General features: G+C 39.1%; 1 protein-coding gene across 6 annotated transcripts in view; it reads right to left on the reverse strand.

Moving 5' to 3' along the window:
- Nucleotides 1-462: 462 nt before the first annotated feature.
- Nucleotides 463-25,755, reverse strand: part of CCDC186 (coiled-coil domain containing 186) — a 40,272-nt gene continuing 14,979 nt past the window's right edge. For 4 of the 6 annotated variants that reach the window (XM_054205083.1, XM_054205084.1, XM_054205085.1 and 1 more), the window contains 15 exons: nt 23,771-24,464; nt 21,233-21,359; nt 18,738-18,866; nt 17,583-17,795; nt 15,989-16,108; nt 15,338-15,442; nt 14,896-14,994; nt 14,047-14,133; nt 13,095-13,237; nt 9,715-9,970; nt 8,873-9,062; nt 7,680-7,760; nt 6,404-6,614; nt 5,117-5,336; nt 463-4,409 (listed from right to left, as the gene is read on the reverse strand). In XM_054205083.1, coding sequence (XP_054061058.1) covers nt 4,326-4,409; nt 5,117-5,336; nt 6,404-6,614; nt 7,680-7,760; nt 8,873-9,062; nt 9,715-9,970; nt 13,095-13,237; nt 14,047-14,133; nt 14,896-14,994; nt 15,338-15,442; nt 15,989-16,108; nt 17,583-17,795; nt 18,738-18,866; nt 21,233-21,359; nt 23,771-24,450 — 2,745 coding nt within the window. In that variant the 5' untranslated portion in view covers nt 24,451-24,464 and the 3' untranslated portion in view covers nt 463-4,325. The other 2 variants (XM_054205086.1, XM_054205087.1) reach the window with 2 other exon arrangements.

Here is a 25,755-nt window from a genome sequence, read left to right on the forward strand (position 1 = left end):
CCCGGCGTCGCTGTTACAGGTGCCCGGCAGAACCGGCGATGCGGCAGGGCGCACTGCCACCTCTTGTTTGGACACTGCAATAGGAAAGTACGGGCTGGTGGCCCGCAGTGCCCTGCCAAGCTGTGGGCAGCAGCGATGCCTCCACCTGCAGATCATACTATATCCTTATAGATAGTTATATCCCACTTGAGGGGAAACAAGAGGGAGCTTTAATGGTGCCCTCCCAGTATCCAAGCTGGCAAGAACAGTTTGCTGGCATTTAAGCTGTTTTTAGCCCGGTTACTTGTTCGCAAGCATCACGAGGACATTTCTGCTCTGTCAGAAGGGGAGGCCCCCAGGCACTGAAGATGAACACCCAACAGGGAGCAGCCGGGCACCACCACCACCAACCTTCATGGAGAGCTATCAGCGCGACCCAGAGTTCATCAGTGGTGCAACACGCAGACCCAAGCCAGACTTCCACACATTTGTATGTTTATTATTTCAAAGTACAATATATACATAATGTATAGCGATATCTTCAAAAACTTTATACAGAAACAGGTATCTACAAAATTAAATCAACAGACATTCTGTGTATATTCAGACAAGGTACATACATATATTGGAAGATTCAACATAGTTTCAGTTAGAACACGAAAATGGGAAGGAAGCCCCCATCCATCTCGGAAAAACTCTAAATACCACCCAGCTCTCTCTGCAACGCAGCCCTCTGCCCTTCGGCAGGGCTCAGGTGGCTGTGGAGACACGGTAAATCTGATTTCTAGTGCCACCTACTGCTGACATCTCGATGTTTCCATGGCCAGCAGGAAGGGCGAAGGCCCATTCGGACAGGCCTTGTGTTCCCTGAACCCCTTCCTAGATTCGGGGCTCTGCAGCATGCGGACACTCAGCTTTACGCTTGGTTCAGTGGAAGCCAGAGATCTGATTTTTTTTAAATTTTATTTATGAACCAAAATATTGTACTGAAAAAGTATTTCAAGAGAGCAACTTCAGTTTTAGTAGCTGGAGATGCTGCAGGTGGTGCCAGCAACAAGTGAAGATGATGAAAACATTATGGGAGGAACAAATCAATCTCCCCTGTTTTCCAGAGACTAAAATTAAAAATATTGCACCAGTCTATGTGGCAGAAAGCCAGAAATTTCTATAGCATAAATTGGTATTCTTCAGTTCAGAGCGTCTGGCTTCAGACAACAACAGTGCTGTATTTTACAGAGGGTGGAAAAGCATAGGCAGCTTTCCTGTAGGGCCTCTAACAACATCTGGATGTGCGATGTTTGAATTAAAAGAGCACCCTGAGTATTTAAGAAACAGCTGTTTAAGCCTGTAGGACACAATTAGCTACAAGCTTGGGATTTTCAAAAGCAGCCTGTGGCAATTACATCTCTAATGGACATTGAATTTCAACGACAGGTATGTAGACAACTGCTCCAGGCTGCCTTCAAAATTAGTTTATCAGTTTATCTCTAAAATTCGGTTTATCTGAGCACAGTTGTCAATCTCAGGTTCATAACATAAAAAGTTGCCAAAACACACAGGTAACCGCAATGCGATGGCTCCGCAAGCCTTGCACCCACTCCGCACCAGCCGGTGCTCACCTGCGTGAACCACCCCACGGAAACACACCTTTCCACAGCAGTGTTCTCGTTCTGTGCACCAGTATTACACTCCTGACAATCCACCCCACGGAAACAACAGGCAGGTGCCTTGCCAGCACCATTTTTCTGGCTAATACACCACTGACTCTCAGGAATGAGCAACATCATTAAGCAAAGTTGCTGGCTGACCCTGTCATGTCACATTCTGGGCTTACAGGAGAGAGAGTCATTTGCCAATGTGCGAGCTAGAAATTTCCATCTCTAACAGGTACGTTTAAAATAACACCTGTAGAAGAGTACTTTGGTCCATGAAAACACCGTGAAAAATAAACAATGTGATACGTTGCCTGCTTTGTGTGTGTCTCCATAACCAAGGAAATAAGTCTGAGAAGTTTCTAGTGCTACAGAGAGGAAGCAGCATTTCCAGCAGGGCAGGAGGACAGCTAACTAGGTTTCTCAAATAACTTAAAAGGAGAAACAACCATGCCAAAAAGAAATAAGAATTTCCACAATGTCATTGCACTTATTCCATCTGCACCACACCTCTCCTTCATTCACATTGTACACCTGGAGAACGTATATTAAATGATTACAATATTAACATGGTATCTAAAATACTGGAGTCATTCAGCTGAACGCCTGAAAACATCCAGAGATCTGGTGTGTTAAAGCATGAAAACACAAACATACAAGAGCTAAGCTATGTTCTGACATGCAAATTGTTCTAAATTCTTCCAGCAGAAGGTCTAGTTCAGTCACGAACAACTGCCTGTTCGCTTCCTGGAAGCTGGTGACAAATCTGTCTCAGCAGAGCCAGGTATTTTCCTCTTCACATCACTTAAACAACAGTAAAGCAGAGGTAGTCCCATGACTGGACTGGTCCAAATTGCCTAAGACTTCAGATAACCATTGCTCTCAGGAATTAGAAAAATATATGTATAAAACCCCACCCAGATTAAAGGCTCATAGTTTCTACAATGCTCGGTCAGGTTTTAAATAATTTGTTTCCACCTTCCCTTGCTAAAGAAATACTTAAACCTTTGACTCTGAAGGGACCCTGCCATTCAAGACTCTTGAAGCTCTCTGGACCACAGACCAGGTCTTGAACCCATGAGGACTTTCAGAGATACCTATCTTTAAAGTAGAAAGGAAGCGTCACTGTTTTGAATCAAACTGCTCAAACCAAATCAGGCCCTTTTGCTCAATTTGGTTCATTACAAAGCTCAAGTGACTCAGTGGCACCTGAAAATGGAGTGCACACCCCTAAATCCCCTAGATGCTTTGATAAATTATCCTCCTGTGTGCTGCTGGCTCCAGGCCCCTTGTTTTGGGCATGATGCAAACGGTGCCTGCAGTAAGCTAAATCGCATCCCCCCCAATATCCTTTCTAATTAAAATGGCTAAAGCATTGCTATTGTAAGTGTACATTGAATCTTTGTTCATGATAATAGGAAGTTCAAGTATTCAATAAAAACACGAATTATATATTTACACTGATCTGGTCAATTCATTTTGGTCAAAAGGCAATAAATACAGAAATCTACGCATTTACTGCTGGAATGGAGAGATTTCAAAACATTGTGACTAACCAGAATCTTGACACCTTGATTCTCTTCCTCCATCACCCTCTCAGCCACTGAAGGACTAAGAAACGGTTCTCAGTTTGTGCCATTTTGACCAATTAATTCTTCACAACAGTAAAATTAAGGAGTCGCACAGATTTCTGTGCCACTGGCACATTCCAACCAATAAATTAAAATCCCATTTAGATATATTTCCCATTTCTTACCATTGCTTTCACTATCTGGTCTACCCACAGTTAATAAGAAAATTTAGTAAGCTTCCATTTGGCTTTGAAAACAGATGCAATCACAGTGTCCACCTGTACATACATAACAATGGGCAATTAAAACTCCTACTTTTTAAATGCTGTTAGTTATGCAGAAGGCCAGAGAACTTTATTAACCAATCACCTGATATCAGACTTCTTTAGATCCATACATCTAAATATCAAGAGTTTACAGGATTTGTTGAATTAATGTTTGTTTCAATGACACATACCCAACAACTGAATCAGGAAGTTTCTTAGTCCCTTAGTTTTACTGTTGTTTCACTTCTTTTGATAAAGAAACTGACCAGTTGAGTGTTAATCTAAAACCAAAAATACGCAATATCATGGCCACCACTTAAACCCCAAAATGTAGTGACAAAGCATTCTTCCATGCGCATGTCAAAAATGCTTAATCAACCTAAATATCAGAAATAATATGCAAGAAAGGAAATAATGTCTGAAAGCCCTTAAAGCTCAGTAACACTGGATATGTTCAAGAGCAACTAAGACGTAATTTGTTTTATTTTTTCAAGCTCCATCATTAAGAGACTGATTAATTATACAGTGCAGAAATTAAAATCTCACCGCAACTCACTCAAAACATAGTATGCACTGCAAAGCATCTGTATGTCATTTCAAAGAAAAGTTTTGTCTAAATGTAGTGTGTAGCAAAATTCAGCAACACCTCAGGCTGGTATTGGGTAGCCAGAACCATGTTGATGCCAAACCCTGTAGATCTCTCACAGGAGTGAGCCTGTATGGTTAAAGGCTGTATACGCAGAATACCAGACGCTTGTGCTGGCAGGCAATCAATTTCAAGAAAAATGTAAAAAACAGTGGTCTGTAGCACCTGCCTTTTCTGCATCTTCATGTCGGTTATTCCATAAAAGTTTTAGTTATGTCTGCTTTATTTTCTGTTCCAGTTCATGCTTGTGTTTGATAAGCCGTTCTATTTCTGTTCCTAGGGTTTGAAGGTTTTCCTTTGGGGGGAAAAAAAAAAATAGGATAGGGTAAGTTACACAGGGAAAATGACTCAATCAGCACAAAATGCACTAATAAGTTAAAATTACTGTTTATGTCAGCAGGTTGATACTTTCACATACCCAGCACAAGTGCAAGTGATCAGACAGAGTTGGAGAAAACCAAGCTCATTTCAATAAAGGATGCAAAGTTCTCAGCAAGTCTTTTTTTTTTTGCCGTTACTAATATCCTACATGCTGTCTAGAAAGTATAGTGTTCAAAGGGAATGATAATTACAGGAAGAGATCTCCAACTTCTGCTGAACACTGCAGTCCGGCTGGCAGCCTGCACAACATTTCCAGCCTGCCACCTTTCCCGTGCAGCAGATGTGCTGCCCCAACAGCTCAACGGGGCACCCAGCTGCTGCTGGGCCCCTGGCTCCAGGCGACTGGGGGAGAGCATGGAAAGGCTCTTGCCTGCTGACTGCACAGGCAGCCCAGAATTTACTTCACACAGCAGGCCATTAGTGCGGAATACAAGGGCCCCAAACCAGAGGTTCAGCAGATATCAATGTTAAAGAGCTCTTTGATTAACTCAATGCTATCAACATCACCAATTCACAAGGAGCTGACTTCTTAAAAGCCTCCTCCTTTTAACAGCATGCATCACTTCGAAGCAGTACATCAGAACCACAAGAACATGCTGAAGAACTGGCATAGCTACTCACTTTCAATGTAATATTTTTCAATAATGTATCTTCTAACACAGCCTGGAGCTTCCTGTTTATCTCTAAGGAGAGTTCCAACGTGAGACCACTATCTGCAGGATGAGATGTATACAGAGATGCCATAATCCCGCCCCGTCTACTCAAGTGTACTTTGTTGAAGTCAGAGGCCTCTGACGACAGTGTTCCAGCTTCTTCCCTCAAAATGTAACTCTGAATAATTCTGGGGGGTGGAAATTAAAAAACATCATAGCGTTACAAGGCAGTGAAGAGTCAGACACTGAAGTAACTTCAGATTCCATTTGTAAGAGTAATTTTATTTTCAAGTCTTACTGAAAAGGCAGTAAAAATCAAATCCTGCAATTTCTAGGTCAGTGGAAAATCTCAGATACCACAAGAGCTATAGGAGATGCCGGTAAACTGAGTCACTACAATGCACAAGGCCTATGTATTTAGAAGTATTTAGTATTAGTATTTAGAAGTAATGTTACTACTGGAGCAAAAAAGGTACTTAAAAAACCACGTGTGTCTACTTTTCTTTGCTGAAAGACTACAGACAGGGAATCTTAAACTTTCTACAGATGAGACAAAAATTACAAAGTCTCTGCTCAAGAGTCTTCACAAGCTGTGATCACGTTCTATGAACAGATATCAGATGGGCATAAATGTACAGGCTCGTTAAGCAAGGGCTATACTTAACAGACAATTGTACTTTCCAGAGGAAGGTATATGCCACAATTTCTTCCCCTCCTAACTGAAGTTTCAGACATCATCCTGTAAGATGAGATTCCCATGTAAGTGGAATCTTGTCTCACCCATTAAATACCAACTATCTTTGGCTCAGACGTGTTGTTTGTTCGATATGCATGCCAGACTACCATCTGGAATTATGCCGATTCTCCTTCCAAAGCAAACACTTACAGTCAGCATCCTTTTAAGCACATGAAGAGAATGGACACTTCTGTTAACCAGTGGCAGCAGTCCACCTCAAATCAGCCACCTGTTGACCATTTTGCTACCAAAAAAACCCACTTGCACTATTCTGTTCCTCCTGAAAAATTTTAGTAGTAAACAACTCATCAGTTACTGTAACTGCTGGGGAAAGATAAGGAAAAAAAAAAAAACACAACAAGACTAACTGTACCTTTGAGATCTACTGTCACTGCAATATTTTCATTGTTTTGAATATTTCCACTTAGACAATTACTTCTCTTACATAAAATTCAGAACTCTTGTCTAGTGCACCAGTTCAATACTAAAAAAATTGTACGAACAGAACTCAGAACATACTTTGTTTTTTTCCTGATTTCCTCCACCAGTTGTTTAATGTGATCCTCCATAAACTCCATCTTTTCATTTTTTCGAGCATGTGCCTTCTGTAGCCTTAGTATTCTTTCAACCAAGACAGACTTGTCCACCTCTGGGAAGCTATCCACAGCTACTGAAGATCCAGTATTCTCAGGTGACCTATCCTCATTGCTGCTGCGCGCATTAAGGGACCCTGCAAATACATCCATATTTGTAAGAGCTCTCCTTTGCTTTTATATACGAGGTAAAACATCTCCGCTAGTGCACTGCATGCATTCATTACATTTCAGTAGCTTAGGGTATTTTCTTCAGAACGTCAGTTTCTGTTACATGTTAGTGGGTTTTTATATAAACAATTCTTATACCAATACTTAAATGATACACGACAAAACAGCAGTGTAGTCCCCTAGCACAGACATAGCTCCTTTAGCATAAGCTTGCTTCAGTAATGCTTATTCCTGTGTAAGTACCTTCATATTCATTAATATTACTTTGTACAAGACTGAGCTGATTTTAAACACATCTGATTTGGAGCCCACTAAAATTACAACACTGTATACAGACTGACAAAATATATATAACTGCGTACAGACTGACAAAAGCCTTATGTATAAACACTCTGCAGCACTGATCACTTAGAGCTTGAAATATTTTCTTTTCTTTCTATTCTTCTGAGTATTTATCTCTCTCATACAGGGAGATCACAGGACACTGACAGAACTGACCCAACTTAAAACCCAAAGACTGAGGAAGAAAAAAAGATGTTGTTTTCAGTGCTAAAGATAACCACTTTCTATCTGGTTAGAAGTAATGAATTTTACACAAATACATGGATGTCTCTAAACATGCTAATTGATTTATCATTTACAGAGTTGCAACTGTCAATAGTGCAATTAAACAATGTTGGAAGCCACTGATCATTTCTGTTTTGCCTCTGGCAGCATTTAAGAGGGTCCTCTATAAACTGGAGTCCTCTGAGCTTGCTCCAAACATAAAAGCAACAAAATAAAAAAGGTAGGCATTTAAAAAGAACCAAAATATATAAACATTAACGTTTAATCTCATAATAAGAACCTACAACTGCATTTTGCCAAGTGCATTTTGGTGCTTAAAGGCTATTTTGTCAGGTTTAGTGAGAAGCTGCCCACACACTGCATATACACAAACCACAGAAAGAGCAAGGCTCACGGCAGTACGCCATGGCAACCTTATTAAGACCGAAGGATTGTTTTGGCAGCCCTGCTATGTGCTACATTACCTGATGAACTGGAACGGCTCCCCATGCTGCTGACTTCTTTGTCATAATTACCATTTTCCATCTGATCCAATTTCCTGCGTGCTAGAAGTATAGTAAAACGATGGTTACCAACAGCAGATTAAAACGCCAAAATCATAGTGTTACACAACACACAAAAACTCTAATCCTCTTTGACCTGCAATAATTTAACACAGCTTGACAACTGAAAGATAATGGTAGCAACTAAAAATCTTAGGGGGAAAAACCAACAACCAAAACCAAACTGCCCCCCTCCTCTCCCTGCCCCCAACCACGAAGCACCCAGATGCAACATCCACCAGGATTCTCTACACCCTGGAGCAGTCGCCAGTTGAAGAGAGTAATGTCGTACATAGGATTAACTGGGAACCACAAGACTTAAATTCGATTTTACTTCTGATTATGACTGCCATGTAAGTAACCACTGAATGACAGAATGGCAGCTCTGTTCCGGGATCTCATAACTGTATCACTACTGGGAGCTGTGTAGCACTTGTGCCAGAAGCACCGCTCATTCCACAGGGATCAAGAGAGAAAGTGCACAGCTGTTCATATAGACACAAAGAGAGCCATGGAACTTTTCTTGCACAATGCCACCAGGATCTCTTCTTTCAAATGCATTTCAAACAGATTTGATTATATTTGCATTCAGAGCACATGGATTATTGGGTACTTAATGATTTCTATTTGTTGACAAAATTAGTCATCAGTCTCTCCATATTCACCTTTAAAAACCGCAGTGCTCTGTTTAATATACTAAAAAAATATCGGTCACAAGCAATTCTTGATACAGTCAGCAACTAGGAATCTTCTTCCAACTTTTGAACATACTCCTACACAGACCAGGACCCATATGTACCCTCAGTGGCATTTCACTAGTCACAGACCAAGCACTTTCAAACAAAGACCGAGTTCTTTCAAAATAAATCTTTCATTTTATGTCTACACCCATTTCAGAAGTTGTACTTAAGACTGAAAATTGACACGAAACCCTGTTTCCTTTAACTGCAGTTTCCCCAATACCTCACTTGCTCACTCACTCTCATTGTCCTCGGGGACCGGGAGAGCTTGAAGGGCTACACTCGGCGTGCACACACAGACAGGACCCTAGTCTCTACCAGACACTGTCAAGGGGCTTACAGATGGGGCCAAAAATATCTGAAAATAATTTCAACCTAGCTGAAGTTGTTTCGTGAGATCTTTCAGGTTTGCTGCGTGCTTGCGCTTCTGAGTAGCCAGTTCATCTTTAAGTTCATCCACGTGGGTCTTCAGCGCTGTTAGTTCTTTCTGCTCCAAAGCTAGCTGAGCCTGTAGTGTCTCAACCTCTAGCTTTCGCTGATCCTCCTCCTTCTGCAACTTGGTGGCCTGAAATTGTAGTTTTATTTTCAGTCATATAAAAAAAAAAAATCCAGCCTAATCATACTGTACGCTCAACAGCCCTAACTCCACTTTTCATCTGAGAATCATTCACGTTTTACATATATTATTTAGGCTAAACACCACCACTGCAAATAAACATGCAGCACAGTGCAACACTGCAGAGTAAGACTCCTGCACTATCTCTAAAACATCTACATGATACAGTACAGAGCCACACAGAGCTGCACAGTGTGGTCACATTACCTTCCACGACACACTAAGTTTGCTAAAAATCACATTTATCTCAAAGTACAAACAGGACCTAAGAAACAGTTTGCAGTAATAGATTTTACAGACAAATTGCAACCTTGTGATTCTTTCAATGACAGCTGCACAGAGAACAACTCTGTACTTCCAGAAAGATGGAAAGAAGAACACAGTCACACACCCTCATTCCCATGCAGTGTGCCTCAGGATTTCTTTCCCCCTTAGAAACATGAGGTGTACACATCCCACTGCCATTATTCTATCAAACTGGCAAACCCAATGAGAAATTGCTGTTAGGTAAGTAAGGACACAAGGTGGAATTCATGTGTCACATCTTTATCAGCATCAGGCACCTTACTAGTGCAAAACCCAAGCTGCACGCTGTACTCACCAGATCATCTTTAGTCTGTTGAACACATTCCAGCTGATTCTGCAGCTCTCTTTCGCTGTAAGAAAGCTTATCCAACTGGCTCTGTAAGGAATTGTTTTCAGACTGAAGCTGTGCATTCTTACTGGTTAATTTTTCAGTGAATACCAATAGCTCAGATTCTCTTTTCCGACTACCTTCAATGTCCTTCTGGAGATCAGCAATCAGAGAATTGAAACCATCTACTTCTTCCTTTAAAGCACTGATTTCTTGTTCATCTCTGTCAAAACAATTATATCTTATTAGGGATAAGGTGAGCTCAAAGATATGAAACCTTATTGAAATAAAAGCATTCAGGTCAAGACCAAACAGGGCAGGGGAACAATTAACAACCCTGGGGCACCTGTTAGTCACTGGATGGTTTTAAATGCCAAGGGAGTTTACAGATTCCATTTCATGACCTGTTGCTGAAGTGACAGGTATTTGCATCCCTCAGAAGGACAAGCAGTCATTAGCTTCCTCAAGGAAGACCATCTCTCTGTATTCAACTTCATGAGCTTCAGTACAGGATATAAACAAAACCCTCAAAACCAGATCCTATAGATAGGAGGAAGGTCTGCAAATCCAACAAAAGTGGTCATTCTGTAAGAGGACTTGCCTTTAAAAGATGGGGAAATACTCCAGTTTTGAGCCTCTCCAAGACAGCAGTACGGTGACCTCTGAAACATCCTTATCCAAGCCATGCAGCTCAGATTCAAAGGACCTGTCTTACCCCACACTTACTCCCCCAAACCTCTACAAAACAAGTTTTCGTTTCTACCAAAGCACTCCCATTACGAGACTTTTTATCTATCACTTGCAAACCATTTGAGTGAGAAAGGCTGTATCTTCAGTTATGATCAATATTTTAAAGAAAGTGACTGAAATTTATTCCGAAATTAAATAGCTGCTAACAAAGTTGCAAACTAAAAGTGTCCTCCTCATTCGCTCTTGCAATATTATGTCATTATTTCTGCAATCATAGGATTTCCTGCACCTTTCTAAAACCTTACCTTCCAACATCAGCAGAAGAACCCTCACCTCTTTCTCACAGGGAGATTGTATATTCAAATTTAAAAATAAAATTAAAGTAACACAAAGTAAAGGCATACACCTCATTTAATTCCCTGTCAGACAGTGTAATTACTCGGAGGCTTAATTCACTTTAAACCAATAACCCCATATCAACATGTTTCTTCAAACAGAGGTGAGGCTCGGGCAATGCAAATAGTTAGTAATTCTTCTGAAAAAGAACGATTATTTTGTAGAAGTAACTGAATTCTACTAGAACTACCAAAAAGAGGAGTTAATGTAGTTAGTGACAACAGAAGTTAGCTAGCATTGTGCTACCAAAGGATAACATCAAACGTATTGCACCCTGCTTTTAGAGTCTTGTTTAGGCTAATTCCAACTTTCAGAAGACTTAAGACTGAACAACCACAGCACTGGTATTTTTTTCCCAGTCATTTATGCTGCAAAACATCTCACCTGTAGCTCCCATTTAAAAACCTATGCCAGAAGGCTATGCTTATATTTTACATTTCCAAATACGTTGTTTCGTTATGACAGTAGAAATGTCCAGCTAACAGTCAGGGTTGAACCAGCCAAAATTAAATGTTTAGACCATCCTAAAAGAGATCTCTAATTTATCCTTAAAGTTCTTCAGTGAAGGAGACCAGGCAACACTGGAGGCAATCAGTATCCTGCTCAGCCACAAAGTTCTTCCTAGCATTCAACCTACAATCATCTTTCTTGCAAAACTCTTATTTTTATCCTTCCACCAAGGAATACGTTGAACACGTGAACAAGGATGGCTGAACACTCTCTTTTATAATAGCCTTTTATACGTTTAAGGACATCTCCCTTCTGTCTTCTCTTCCCTAGGCCAAAGAAACTAGCCTCCTCTATTCTTTTCTCATTAAGAGGTAAGATTTTGTGTGAATTAAGATGAAATGCCATTTGCTTCCAAGAAAATTAAAGGCAGTAATTTTATTTATTCTACACAACAACAGGAAAAACAGAGGTCAAGATTCCAGGATTTCTCTTTCATAAATGATAACGGGAATTTACTCATCCAAGTTTTAAATTTCTGGTTGAGATTCCACAACTTTATCAAACATTCTAAGGAGTACATGCTAAAGGCAGAGAAGTAACAGACAATATGAATCTTGATGTAGGCCTAGTAAGCATTGTATGGGAAGAATACTTAAATAAAAATTTGATCCAAATTGAAAGACAGACAGATATTTAAGTATGTCTCAACTACTGAGAGGAAAAGATAACACTCTGCTCACAGTCATTTTAATTCATTTGGCAGGATCCCAAGTGAAAAGTAACTGTTATTGATCGAAGCATAAGCTTTGTTTGTCTCTAACAGATTGCAGTTTCCCTAGAAAGGCTGATGACACGGTGCCAATACAGCTGATCAGCACACAGCAAATGAAAACGCTTCATTCTCTGAACCCCAAGGAAGACATATAATCACTGAAATATTTTTCAATGATAAATAAGAACTGTTTAAAAGCACAGGAGGGACACATGGGTAGTTCTGCTTATCTGACATTTGTCTATCTCCATTTATGCAACACCATTACAATCAGTGGATACTATTTGTATATTCTAGTCCATATGTACCATATAGAAACATGACTATGCTCAGACGTTCCTGAAGTGTCCACAAAACGTCCAACTCTTCTCTGAGATTATTTCTCAGAGAAAAACATTTCTCACATTCTTAAATGAGCAAACTTTGACACAGCAGAATGAATTCCAGTCCATTAGAAATACAAGTGAACCCTACTATCTGACTACAGCATCTGTCAAATATATAAAATTGTTTTTGTTAAATACTTTCATTCATCCATTACAATTTTGAAGCACTATTTTTCCAGTTCAGTTGCTTTTCCACACTCTTTCAAAAAAATAAGCACTGGGCAGACACCTAGGAGACATAACTTCCTACAGAGTATGCCAGAAAGCAAGCACTTCTTATTCTAATAACGAAAGATGTAAGCATTAGTCTCAATACCCCCATCTTGTAAGAGGCCACCAAGGTTGTCTCCAGTACTAGCAATATTAGAATCATAGAATCGCCGAGGTTGGAAGGGACCTTTCCGATTATCTAGTCCAACCATCAACCTAACTCTGACAAAAACCATCACTAAACCCCATCTCTAAGCACTATGTCTACCCACCTTTTAAATACCCCCAGGGATGGTGACTCAATTAGAAAAACACTTAACTTAGAACCGGGATTCTTCAAATTACAATACATTTTAAAGCATGAATAATTCCAACTGAAAAAAACCCACCCTTCCATATCCCAAATAATCTTTTAAATCACTCCTCAAAGTGCATAGCTGTACCTCTGATGTTGATCCTGCAGACGATCTACAGTTTTGACTCTGTCCAGCAAATTCTGAATTTCACTTTTCTGCCTATTAATGATTTCTTTATATTTGGACAACTCATCTTCTGTTCTTAAACGTTCATCTTCTAAACACTTTACCTAAATAGAAAAATAAAATAAAATCAGAAACTACTTATTCTCCCAAACTTCAGAGATGAATTACTCTGATCAAATTTCAAAATTGTTGAACAAAGCTTGTGTGTTATTTTTTGGCGATTCCAAGTAGCAAAGAACAATATCCCAAATATTTCAGATCAAATACAGTCAGAAAAATAAACATACAAAAAAAATGCAAAAAAAAGAAAATAATCAAACAAGTGTGATTAACATTATTTATTTTTTTTTGCCCAAAGACTCAAGCTTAATCTAATGGACCAGGATCCAAAGACATCATCTTTCCCCGGTTACCAAGCCAACCCCTTATTATGTCTTTCTCCCTTTTTATAAGGTCCTGTTGAGCTAAAATCCTGCTCCAGATAGAGGGACTGGCACGCTAATCTATAAACTGTTCAGAAGTTATGAATAGCATATACTTCTTACCAGAAGTCACATGTATGATGTCTACAAAGCTAGCTTCACAGGTAGGAAAAATTTACAAGTATTTTTCATTTTCTAATGTTATTAAATTTACAAGATGTATACTAAGTTTTTTCTCACAACTTTTCAGTCCAGTGAGGTGTATGTCATGAAACAAAACATTGATGTACTATCGATCAACTGATACTCCCTAAGAAAGGCTACCCAGAGTCACAGTTACATATCCCTTCTAGTCACATGCCAGCCAGCCTCTAATGACACTGTTTATCCTGAAAGAAGTAAAAACACAATTAACAGATTGAATACAGTCTAATTGCAAAACCCAGCGTTACGCCTTTAAGCCCCCTGCAATCCAACAGAGCACACATTACCTTTGTTCTCAGCGTTCGAAGCTCATCCATGCCCTCTTTAAACGTCCTCTTCAAGTCTTCCAGTTCTTTTATTTTTGCATGATGCACCTTATTAAAGAGTGAGAAGGTCTTTGAGAAATCTAAATGGTCAGTGGCATCTCCCGGGATGTCAACAAAAATCTAGGCCAATGCAGGCCACCACAACAGCTGGGAGGGCTTGAGGCAGAACAGGTACCCTGAAGGTTTGTTTTACTTACTCAAAAAGCAAAGCAAAGCCTAAAAGCTTCTTTATTCTAAGAAGAACTGAGAACAAAAGTGAGATTACACACTCGTTTTAGGTGTACAAATCTATGCCGTAACAGCTCCTCGGGAAAGTTATAGGCAAACTGATGCCTGGTTAACTCTGAAGATGGCGTATACATGTATAAGCTGTGAGCAGGTACTAAATCATTAGAGAATTTAACTTTTGGCTAGCAAATCTCTACACAGAGTGGAGGCTGTTCCTGGTCTCTCCTTGCCATAGAGCTTTGCAAAATACCAGCCAAAGAAAGGTCTGCCTATCATCTGAATTTGTGCTCTAATTATAGCAACATTCATGTTTATAAATGAAAGAACAGTTATTTTGTCCTCATTATATCATCCTTTTCCCATAACTTTGATTTTAAAAAGTGCATCCAAGGTAATAGCTAAAAATATCCTCCAAAAAGCGGGGCTGGAGGCAGACATCTGGACTGCAGTATTAGGTAAAAAAGAAAAATGTTTCGCAAAAATTGTAAGCGCCTTAAAGTAAGATTCTCAAACTAAAAAAACTCATGGCATTCTTAACTACTAATTTGCCAACTGTGTTGTCTCCACAAACCACATATTTACCTCAAGGTGATCGGACTTCTCCTGAATTTGTTTCTCTAGTTCTCCTTTAGTTACTCGGAGTTTTGCATCCAATTCATTCGATTTAATTTCTTCTGACTCCTAAAAGGATTGAAGATACGTAAGTACAGTTTTAGAGTTTTATGTTCCCCTTTCTGGTTTTATGAGCATACAGCCAGCTATTCACACCACCGAGTCTTTCCTCTAGGTACATATCTAACAATTCTGAACATGCCAAGAAAGGCACCCACACCGCATACCCATCAAGACAAACATTTTCCCTTTTATTTAACAACTTCCCAAGTACAGAAATCAGCTCCTAGTCATCTCAGCCTTGTAGCTCGCACAGGATAATTCTTCCCTGCCATAGCTTAAGACAGAAAGGAAGGAAAAAGAAGGCTCAGATGCTGAACACTAATTTCACATCCTAAGAAAATGTGCCTACTTGATATGTTTTTATCATTTCTTGACAGTTTTTCCTTATCTGGTCTGCTTCTTCTTTTGCTTCAGTTAATTTTGTCGTTGCATCTTTGAGGCGTTCCTTGGTTTCCTACAAAACCAGTAATAAATAATGGGTTAAACCTATTCATCTAACTTAATCTGGGAAAAGCATTTCTCATAACAAGTTTCCTATTTCAGTCTGGAAAGAATCAAGAACAACAAAATAAATACGTCCAGCATTATTTTTCCTTCCATTATTTCTCTCATCTATTATTTTATGCAATTTTGTTTGTTCCAACACTGAAAGCACAACAAAGACTTCTTGGTTATGCACCATGCACATTTTCAGATGATAGATTTAAATCTATCACATAAAAACTGAACTAAGATGACAGTTAATTTATGCAAAAAACAAATTAAAAGTTGATCACCAGATTAAACAAAATCCTCCGCATATATCCCCCCTCACATCCTTTCAACATTTCTATTTTAGTATAAATATGTTTAAGAGCACTATTCTGACCTTTGCTGCAGGTGTTCAAATTAAATAAAAACACTTTAGAAATGGATTTTATTACTATATAGAGAGTAAACAGTACAGAAACTACATTCCTCTGACTGTATATTCATGTCATTGCACCAGTACTTCACTAACCTTGTGTGAATCCATTTCTGTTTTCAGTTTGTTCTGAGCCCATTTTACTTTGATAACATGAGAATTGATTTCTTCTTTCAATTTTTCTATTTCTCTGTTGAGTCGAGTGGCTTCACCATCCTAAGAAGATTTCATAGATTTTATTTTATGAACTTAAATCATCCAGTGCTTCTACAACAAGACTCCTGCCCAAGCGTCAAATGCATGGTTGTTTTCTTTAATGTCTGAGCTTTACAAAAGCCTGCACAGAATTGCGAGTGCTCAATAATGCTGTAGCCCATAATCCAGTGGGGGGGGGGGGCGGGGGGGGATCAGTGTTCTGGTTTCAATAGTGAGGTGAGGCTGCATTACTGCTAATATACTTTCATGTTACTTATCTGTTAAAAGGCAAAGCACAGTCTAGAGTTCTGATCTAAAATAACTACGTCCTGGGTAAGCTGCACAGTCCTCTTTTTGTTCTATTTTAGCAGAAAGATGAGGAAACACAGGTTCAAAGTGGTAAGGTCATATATTATACACGGCTACAGACAAAAATTGTGACACCAATGGAATGGTATTACCAACTATACAGGTGCAGATTAGTGTGAGCACTGACAGCAAAATGTACGCGAGTCAAATCACTAACCTGTAAGTCAGTGTCACGAAAGGATGTTAACAGAAGCACATTGCTGGTGTACCCTTCTATGCCACTGTCTACAAACCACAGCATTTCCAAACTGTGTTTCTGATGTAATAAGTTCATCTTACCAAAAAAAGCTTAAAGCAGCACTGTATGAGGGCAGTACAATTCCTGTAAGGCTCTAGTGTAATCCTCAGGAGTTATGAAGTTACATTTTGTTTAGGAAACCTGAAGTCATGCTCCCACTTCCTATTCATGTGAGAGAGCACACTGAGGTGGTTTCTTGTTTCAGAGGCATAAATTTTAGGACTTTTATTAAGATGCATTTTTCTGATCCTTCTGTTCCTGTCAACTGTACATCGTACAACTGCACAGAAGAGGCCCAAGTCAAAGTCTGAACAATATGAATATATCAATTTTTGGATCTTTCACATGAAATAGAATTGTGAAGCACAATACAAAATGACCTCGATAATCTAAGAGGCTGGTGGGAATCTTACTGGCTTCTAAAAAAGAATGGCAAATTTTGGGAATTGAGCCTGAAAAATCCTATTGCTTTATCGGCAATTTTCAGTAGTACAAAAGAGAAAATAGAGAGTGAAAACACAGAAAAATAGCAAAAACAGACGTCAATATTTTAACGCCATTACAGCCTTAAAAAAAAAAAAAAAAGAAACCAAACAAGTTATAAATTCCCTCAAATCCAGGCATCTGCAGTCTTTTCAATTTTGTCAAAAAAATCCCCTAATGTTTCATAAACTAATATTCAGCAAAATATTATAAGAAACTTCAAAAAGATGACTGAACTCAGTAACTTCTTCCCCTTCCCTTGGAGGAAAGGGGTTTTCACAGCTCTACAGCAAAACCAAATGAAAACAGGTTTCTTTCAGCAAGTGCAATAGTGAAGAAGTGATAAGGTTGTTCTGATAGTGCTTTTAATCATTCACTCAAGTCATACAGCAATACTTAGAGCACCTTCGTTTCATAGAGCTGGTGCAATCTTCCTTTTTCCTGAGAAAGCTGTTTGATTTTATTAGTATGCTTTTCAATTTCTTTGTTTGCATCTCTCACTCTTCTCTCAAGTATCTCCTTTTCCTTTCGGAGGTCAAGTGACTCCTTCTCCCCTCGGACATATTTCATCACCATTGTTTCCTTTTCATGGCGTGCTTCTTCACATTTCTTGTTTGCCTTGAAAAATATTAAAATAGAATGAATTGATCTCGTATTTCATTAACTTTTATAAGACACTACTGGATACTTTCATATTGCAGTACAGTAGCAAAATAAAGTAGGACTCAAAAGCTCCGGTTTTGCAAAGACTAACATTAGATCCCACTTAAGCACTGGAATTTCTCGTACTTCTAACAGTAAATATATACCTAAGCAGCTGCAGCTTCACATCTAAACATCTCAAATGAGTTATCAATACAGTAGTAATTTCTAATATAATCTGTTGTTTCAGAAGAAGAGAAATGTATTTGGTAAGTTCTAGTAACAAAACAATTTTGCAAATACCCTGTACCAGTCCCCTCTCGTCCCTCATCCACATGCCAACTACACAATCATTATCCAGTGGCTTATTTTTTAGATGGCTTATTTTCACAGATTCCCCCCATCCCAGCACTAACAAATTCCACTTCAAAGAAAAGAGAATTAGACACAGAGCTTTAGAATTCATATAATACTTGGCACAATATGATATTAAGGAGAAAAAAAATAAAAATCATCTCAGCTGTCAGTAATACAGGAGACAAAGTAAAAGCTTTGTGCTGGAGTTGAGAAAAATATTAATTTTGTGATAACCCATCTGGAAAAAGCCACTGCTAGCTTTTACCTCCTTTAGAACCAAGATCAGCTTACAGGCAAGGAAAATGAGATTTCCTTGAGGGCTGAATTCCATACATATAAACATACACACTAAAAAGAGTTATCAGGCACTCTAGAACGTTAACAGCTATTTAGAAAATCACTGATGCGAGTTATCAAAAATACATATATAACCACACGCTAGTAGTTCCAATTTTGGAAAACTTTGCCTTTCTCAGTGATCTAACAACCTAGGGTGCATGTCTCCTACAAGAACCAAGTTTGTTCATATGACATTCAATAATCAAACGTTTTCCATATTACCTGCTCCATTCGAAAGGCCATCTCTTTATGCAACTGCTGAATAGCATTTTTGGCTGCTGCATCTTGAGTTAAAAGTTTGTCTTTAGCAGCTTTCACTTCTTTGTTAAGCTCTTCCATTCTTGCTTCCAGCTAAGAGACAACATTATGATATAATTATAGGGAAAATAAGACTTTGATCATGTTTTGTACAAGCAGAAACATTTCATGCAAAATTAGATGCTTCAACAGATATTTACCTGTATTTTACACTTGTCAAGCTGCAACTATCCATATCAGCATCTAGCTTTGCATTACAGTACAAGCACGAAAGATGTCAATTCTCATCTTCAGTGAGAGTGCAGATGCATCAAATCAAGTACAACATGAGGCACAGTAATTTCCTACACAAAAAAATTGGATTGATAGCAAATGCTGAGATGCCAGAGCAGAGCTGGCTCCTCTCTGAAGTTGCTTCACCTTCCACCCTTTTGTTGCTATCCCTGTGCCATATCCTCCACCGTGCCAGCAAAGCAGTCACGCATCCATACTGAACTGGACTGGGAATTAATTCATTGAAAAATAGCTTGGCAAATAAAGAGGTGCTTAGTCATTGTGCTGGCACTTTTTTTAGCTGCCTAGTGAACCAAGTCAGAGACGTGATCCAGCTGAAGAATAATTACCGATGTTCAACTGGAACACTTCCCAGAGCACGTTCACTGCACAGTCGTGCAGGTTCAGTAGAGGAAGCAGCAGCAGCACCACTAGCGCAAGAGCAAGTGGTGGCTACATAAGCTGTAATGCTACCCAAAGGTTGTTCTAATTGTGCCTCAGTGACTCCTCTTCTTCCAGAGGAAAGCCAATTCACCAACGTCAGTTTGGTTTGGTTTTGGGGGGGGGGGGGGGGCAGGGTGGATGGGTTGTAAAAAAGTAAAAGGTCTCAGGGTCAGTATCTTACAGTTTTGTGCAATTCCAAACCGCTACATAAAAGGCAAGAACAACCGAAAATGCTCCTGTCACCACACAATTAATTGATCACACCCTCTTCAGCTTTGCAAATAAATCACCGCCCCTATGAAATCAAAGTTTTACACATACAAGCATGCATGTACTAATTTAGAAATTGTAACATTAAAACATTCACATCACAAATGAAAAAACTCAAGTGTTTCACTGCAATGTAGTCTTACTTACAGGTGATATTCAACTACAATATAAAAGTATAACACTCCAAACTAGTATTTTCTGAAATCATCTGCAAGCGTGTAATATCACAGATCCTTCTTATCTGATCAGAAAGCAAAAGAAACTCCCTCACAAATATCTTTTTTTTTCAGAATGGGATAAGGAATTGCTGCATAATATAGCTTCATGAAAACATACAGTGTTATCATGGGAATACAGACAAAAGAGAACAAGTAAGCTGCTCAGACTGGTTTATTCAGGCATACGCAATTCCAATTTGTAACGTAAAAATGCGACTTTTCAACTCCATTTTCAACCACATCATGGATTTTCAAAGATTCTTTGAAATTAACCAAAGACAAAGTTTCTACCTACATCAATACATTCCTCTGGAACACCACAAGCCTGACACGCTGCTTTGAGAACAGATTTCTGTGTGATGCAGGCATTAATAGAGAAACCTGACAACTAGGGTAGTATCACCAGGACTTTGACAAACAGGAATTAGTAATGTAAATGCTACCTCTTGCCAGATTTCTAAGCTGTAATCAGTTTATAAAGGAACTGTAGGAACACTAGTGGATAACTTTGTAATAGACAAACCAATGTGATACCTTTTCTTCCCACACTAAAACCAGCTCACACCAATGCACGTTCTATTCCTCTTTGGCCTGTCATGGTTCCAACAGTTCACTGGGGAAATGCCTGCATATAGTAACCGATAATACCAAAATGATGTGCAAGACCACAGCTAACACTCTCTACTCTTTATACACATTCCATACATTGTTAACATTTACAACTGTAACACACCCATCCACTTCTATTAGCAGATGCAGTAGCTAACAACAGAAGATGACAAATTAAGAAGAAATTGGCCTTGATAAAACACTTGCCTAAGATCTCCTTTATGTCTACATACAAGGAATAAACCATCCTATCACGATAAAAGACCGAACTTGTCACATTTTGTAAAAAGGTCTAAAAGGTCTTCAACACACGCTGTCTCCAGCGGGAAGCCAAGGTACACATAACCTACCTACCACGGCAGCCACGAAACGGGAACTCTCATGACTTCTAAGAGAAACTTCTAGATATAGAACGCTTAAGTGATCTCTAACTAGAAAGTCAGTTTATCCAAAGACATTTTAGACTGTGAACAGTATTTCTTGAAATGGAAGAGCAGATTTATCCTCTTAAAAAGCTTAGGAAAACAAGCACAGGCATTCCTTCCTTCTCCTCTCTGCTATCAAGGACACCTTGTTAAATAGTGGCAACAGTGACACCATATACAGGTGAGACTGTAACCAGCACTTCGGTTTTGTTATCTGTACCTGTTTAATAATGTTGAGGTGCTGCTTTTCTGTTTCTGTTCGTTTTTTCAATTCATCTTTTAAGTTGTCCTTTTCTGAGCAAATTTCCAAAATCAGTTCTTGATGTTTTTTATTTTCTTTTATCAACCTGTAAAGGAAAAAAACCACGAAATTAAGTGCAAGATACTTCAGTACTGTGTTTGTTTGTTTTTAATGTTGAGATATGTTTTTTCTCCTCTTTGGTCTGCAAATTTTATTGGGAGTTACAGCCAGAAACACTAACGAAATTCACAAAAGCCTTACAAAAACCAAAACAGCAGTATGTTGTGCACAGGAAACTTAACTCCAAACCAGCAAACAGCATCATCCTTGTAAGCAAACTGCTTGTTTACAGTATTTTAGAGTTATTACTGTCCGTGATGAAGTGAGACATGTGGTACCTCTACACAACTACAAAATGTAAACGCTAACAATTTTAAGGTACTTGTAAGACCTTCCAGTCAGATAGCTCCAGCAGTCAAACATCTGCAAACACAGGTACTGCACTCATTTCGTGTACCGGAATGACTCAGAGTATCCCTTGAAGTTCACAACCTGGTAAGAAATGGAACCCTGATTTTCTAAGTCCTAAGTAGGCGTGTAACTTCAATGGCATCCATGCCTTATAAAGTTCAGATTTTTATCAGCGGTTTGTTCCTTTGCAGCTCATCCGTTTGAAGCCTGAGTTGAAGCTGACAAGTATTTAGTTTGACCTTCTAGCACTGCAACAGAAGACAGTTATACATAAAACTCAGAAGTTACTTAGTTATAACTGCTGAATAAACAGAGCCTGGAATGTATTTAACTGTTTAAAGATACAGTTCGATGGTGGATATATTAGGCCACTAATTGAGTAAATTTGTGGGAGGCATGCACTTACTTGAGCAAGATATTTAAATAACCTTTTACATACACACTTTCATCTTTAGCTCCCCTCCTTTGAAATACATAAATGAATCTACACAAGCCAGGTTTACAAATTACAAGGAATGCAAAACCATCAGTGAAAGACAGTTTACCACTTCTGAACTGTTTTTTAATCTATTAATGAATACTCCAGGATTACAAATTCTTAATCCACACAATTGCTGCTCACCGTTATATCTTAGACCTGATCACAGGAGATAACGGGGCTATTTCCAGAGCAACGTTACAAGAAATTCTGCTGATCATAAACTAAGGGACAAAACCAACCCAACGCAGAATGCTCCTTGGACCAAACATAAAGTGTTCCACAGCAGTTTTTATGCTCTTGAGGCGAGTCCCCAAGAGCCAAAGGGGTGCAGCTGGGGTAGCAGCTGGCAAAAAAAAGAGACCAAAGACATGTTTATAGAAAAAACTTTCTGTGTGTATACATAATACATACTTATATTTATATAAACATTTGCTGCTAAAAGTAATTGGTCCACAGATGGAAACACCTGCCTTTGAGTATCCAAATATCTTGTTCACTTACCATCTCCTGGAATTACAACCATCTACTCACCCACCACTTCAGATTGCCACTCCTCCTCCCCCTTAATTACTGAATTCTATGCATTCCCAAGCTTTTCTGTCATCAACTGACTTTCCTCACATTTATGATTTCTGTCAGAGGTTAACTGGTACAGTGCAAGAGACACTCTCCCTACTCTGCTCCTGGGCACCTCTTCTCCCTCTGCCTGGTTTTCCCTCCCTTTGATGTCCTCCCATACCATGGTATTGGAGTGCTTTATATGAAAACTAGGACACTCATTTCCAGCTCTGCAAGCAGGAATAAATTTGAAGTTAGAGGCTACATTTTGTTAGCAAAAAAACATTTCTAAAGTGGTAACGGAATATGAAACACTAAGCGGTGAATCAAGAAATCAAATAATGAACTGGCTTTTCATAAACATAATATTCTTCACATAGTGTACTGCCTGGTAGAACTATTAAGCCCGGTTTATTACAGCAAAGTTTAGAAGCCATGCATTTCAAAAGCCCTCCTATAAAATGTGGTAAGACAGTAGTTTATTTATATATGACATTTCCAACTCAAATAGCTCTCAATTGATTAGCAACTCAGCTGGATTATGACAGGAGACTGAATACTACTTGAAAAAGAAATAGGTAATTTCAGACTCATAAATGAAATGCACATAGTGGGAGTTAGTAATTACTAAGGTTCATTTCTCCAAAAACATAGATGGACTGAATGAATCCTGGACTATTTTTATATCACCATTACTTTTACAGTATTTAAGTAATTCTAGACATTGGCAGGCTATTCAACTGAACAGTTGGCTATTCAGTTCCTGCCAAATTCCACAAGAATTCAGAGATCTAAGCACATCTATTTATTTGTAAGTACATACCGCAAGTAAAAATAATTCCTCGCTTCAAGAACGTAATTTAAAAAAAGCTCATTAACTGTCCTTAAAACAGCTCACAAGAGACCATGTGTGTCATACCAAAGTGTTGCACGCAGTTGCACACAACATGCAAGCAAAAGTCTTCAGTACACACCTCCAATTGTGATGAGCATACTCAAATACTCACTTTTTTATAGTTTGTTCTTGCTCCAGGTACTTATCTTGCACACATTTTTCAAACACGGCCAAGGCATGTTCACCCTTCCGCACACCATTTGGGAATTTTCGTTCCTTTGAAAAATCCGTAGATAAGAGTTCAGACTCTATTTCCTTTAGCAAATCCTCCTGTGAGGAAGTCTCATGTATTGTGGAAATAAGCTTCTTTGTGCAGTCTGTGTCGTAAGGGCTTTCTGAATAGATTTTATCGCTGGATTTTTTCCCAAAGTCAGACTCCTCCCTTAGCTCCTGTAGTAGTTCCATTAATGATTGTTCTGTCTGATTCGCTTTTGTATCCCGTCGTTCAAATTCTTCATTAGATATATGTTCTGGTTTTGCGGAGCCTTCTACCTTTCCTTCAGAGCCGGTGTTAGCACAGCAGTCTGCCCCTCCACACTGCTGCTCCTGTCTTTCTGCCAGGGCCCCATTGCTGCTTATGCCAAGAACTGTCGAATCCTGATCCGAGGGCAACAACCTTGATTCCCTTTCCAAGACAGCAGCATCATCTCCAGTGTAACTTATGCTTGAGCAGTCCTTCATTCCAGATGTTTTATCAGACTTCTCATTATCTGGGGACCTGGAAGAGGCATCATCCAATGGATTAACTGGCTCCAGCGTGCTTTGCATTTCTGGTAAATATGCTTCCATCATTTTCCTTTGGAGATCTAGAAGTAGAATTCACAGTACACAACATATTATATTCAAAATCAAAATTAAAAGAGATTGAAAGAGGACAAAGAAAGGCCCCATGAAAGTAAAATTGAAAGGGCAAAAATATTTAGATACGTGTTACGCACAGTTTCTTGATTTTCCAGCCTAACTTTTAAGTACATGCTCCACTACAAGTTTTTCTAGAAGACGAGAAATCAAGGATAGCAAACAGGAAGTTAAAAAAAAAAAATCTAGAGCCTTACAGCTTTCATTTTCCTATATGCTATTTGAAAGCGGTAATATGCCTTGACTTACTCATTTTTACAACACAGGGTGGCTCCCTCATCCAGCCAGAATATACAACTTCCTTACTGTCACGTCCTCACCCACCACCCATACAGCAAAATGTATCTGCACCCAGCAACCTAAGGGAAGGAAGGGGCTGGGGAAGGATGGGGGTGAGAGTCTCTTTTCCCATCTGCTTTCAAGCAGCCAAAATCCCTTGCTGGAAGAGCACAGATGGCCTGTGGCAGATCTGCTCTCTCAAAAGTAGCTTGCAGAGCAAACATTAGAGGAGTTGAAAAGCTATGTAGAAAGTGTTCTTCTAGAAGGACACCATATTGAGATGCAAATACCCAGAACACTTGTGGAAGAGCCTGGGTATAATGCTGTGTCTTCTTTTTCAGCAATCCCAGATGGTCAGGTGTCTGGAAAGACTGCTGTCATCTTTAGCAAGCACAAGAAGCTCATATATCATTTCCATTACAAGAAATTCATTACAGCAGTCATAACTTAGACGCAACCCTATCCCCTGATCCTGAATAAATTAGACTATTTAATAACAAGGCTAATTTTTTGTTTATAAATGCAACTCTGCTATTCCAACAATTATGTCAAAGGAAGCAGTAACCTTGCCATGTTGCAACACCAAGCTTGTTTTCATACTTGCTTTCTCATTTGTTTAGCTTTCTCTTGGTCACAGAGTCCGAGTCATTCAGCTACACCCTCTAGGCCCTGCACTTTGACTCAGTCTGAATGAAAACCCTTTCTGCTGCTGTGTTTCACTCCTCCAGAGCCCTGCCTTATTAACCAACACTTATTACTAAGGCTTACGTTGTTAGAACAGAGGGATACATAAATCCCATTAGGTCTCTGACTAATTGCTACCACCATCACCTTTCGCTATTACGTATAAAAATCAGGTAGGGAAAAAAATGCAGCAGCCTCAGCCCAGCTGTTTCTACCAGGAAACACCATCAAACAAAAAACCTACCACCAGTAACTGAAACCAATCATTGGGCTACA

The sequence above is a fragment of the Rissa tridactyla genome, chromosome 6, assembly GCF_028500815.1.
Source record: "Rissa tridactyla isolate bRisTri1 chromosome 6, bRisTri1.patW.cur.20221130, whole genome shotgun sequence".
In the NCBI taxonomy this organism is placed as follows: domain Eukaryota; kingdom Metazoa; phylum Chordata; class Aves; order Charadriiformes; family Laridae; genus Rissa; species Rissa tridactyla.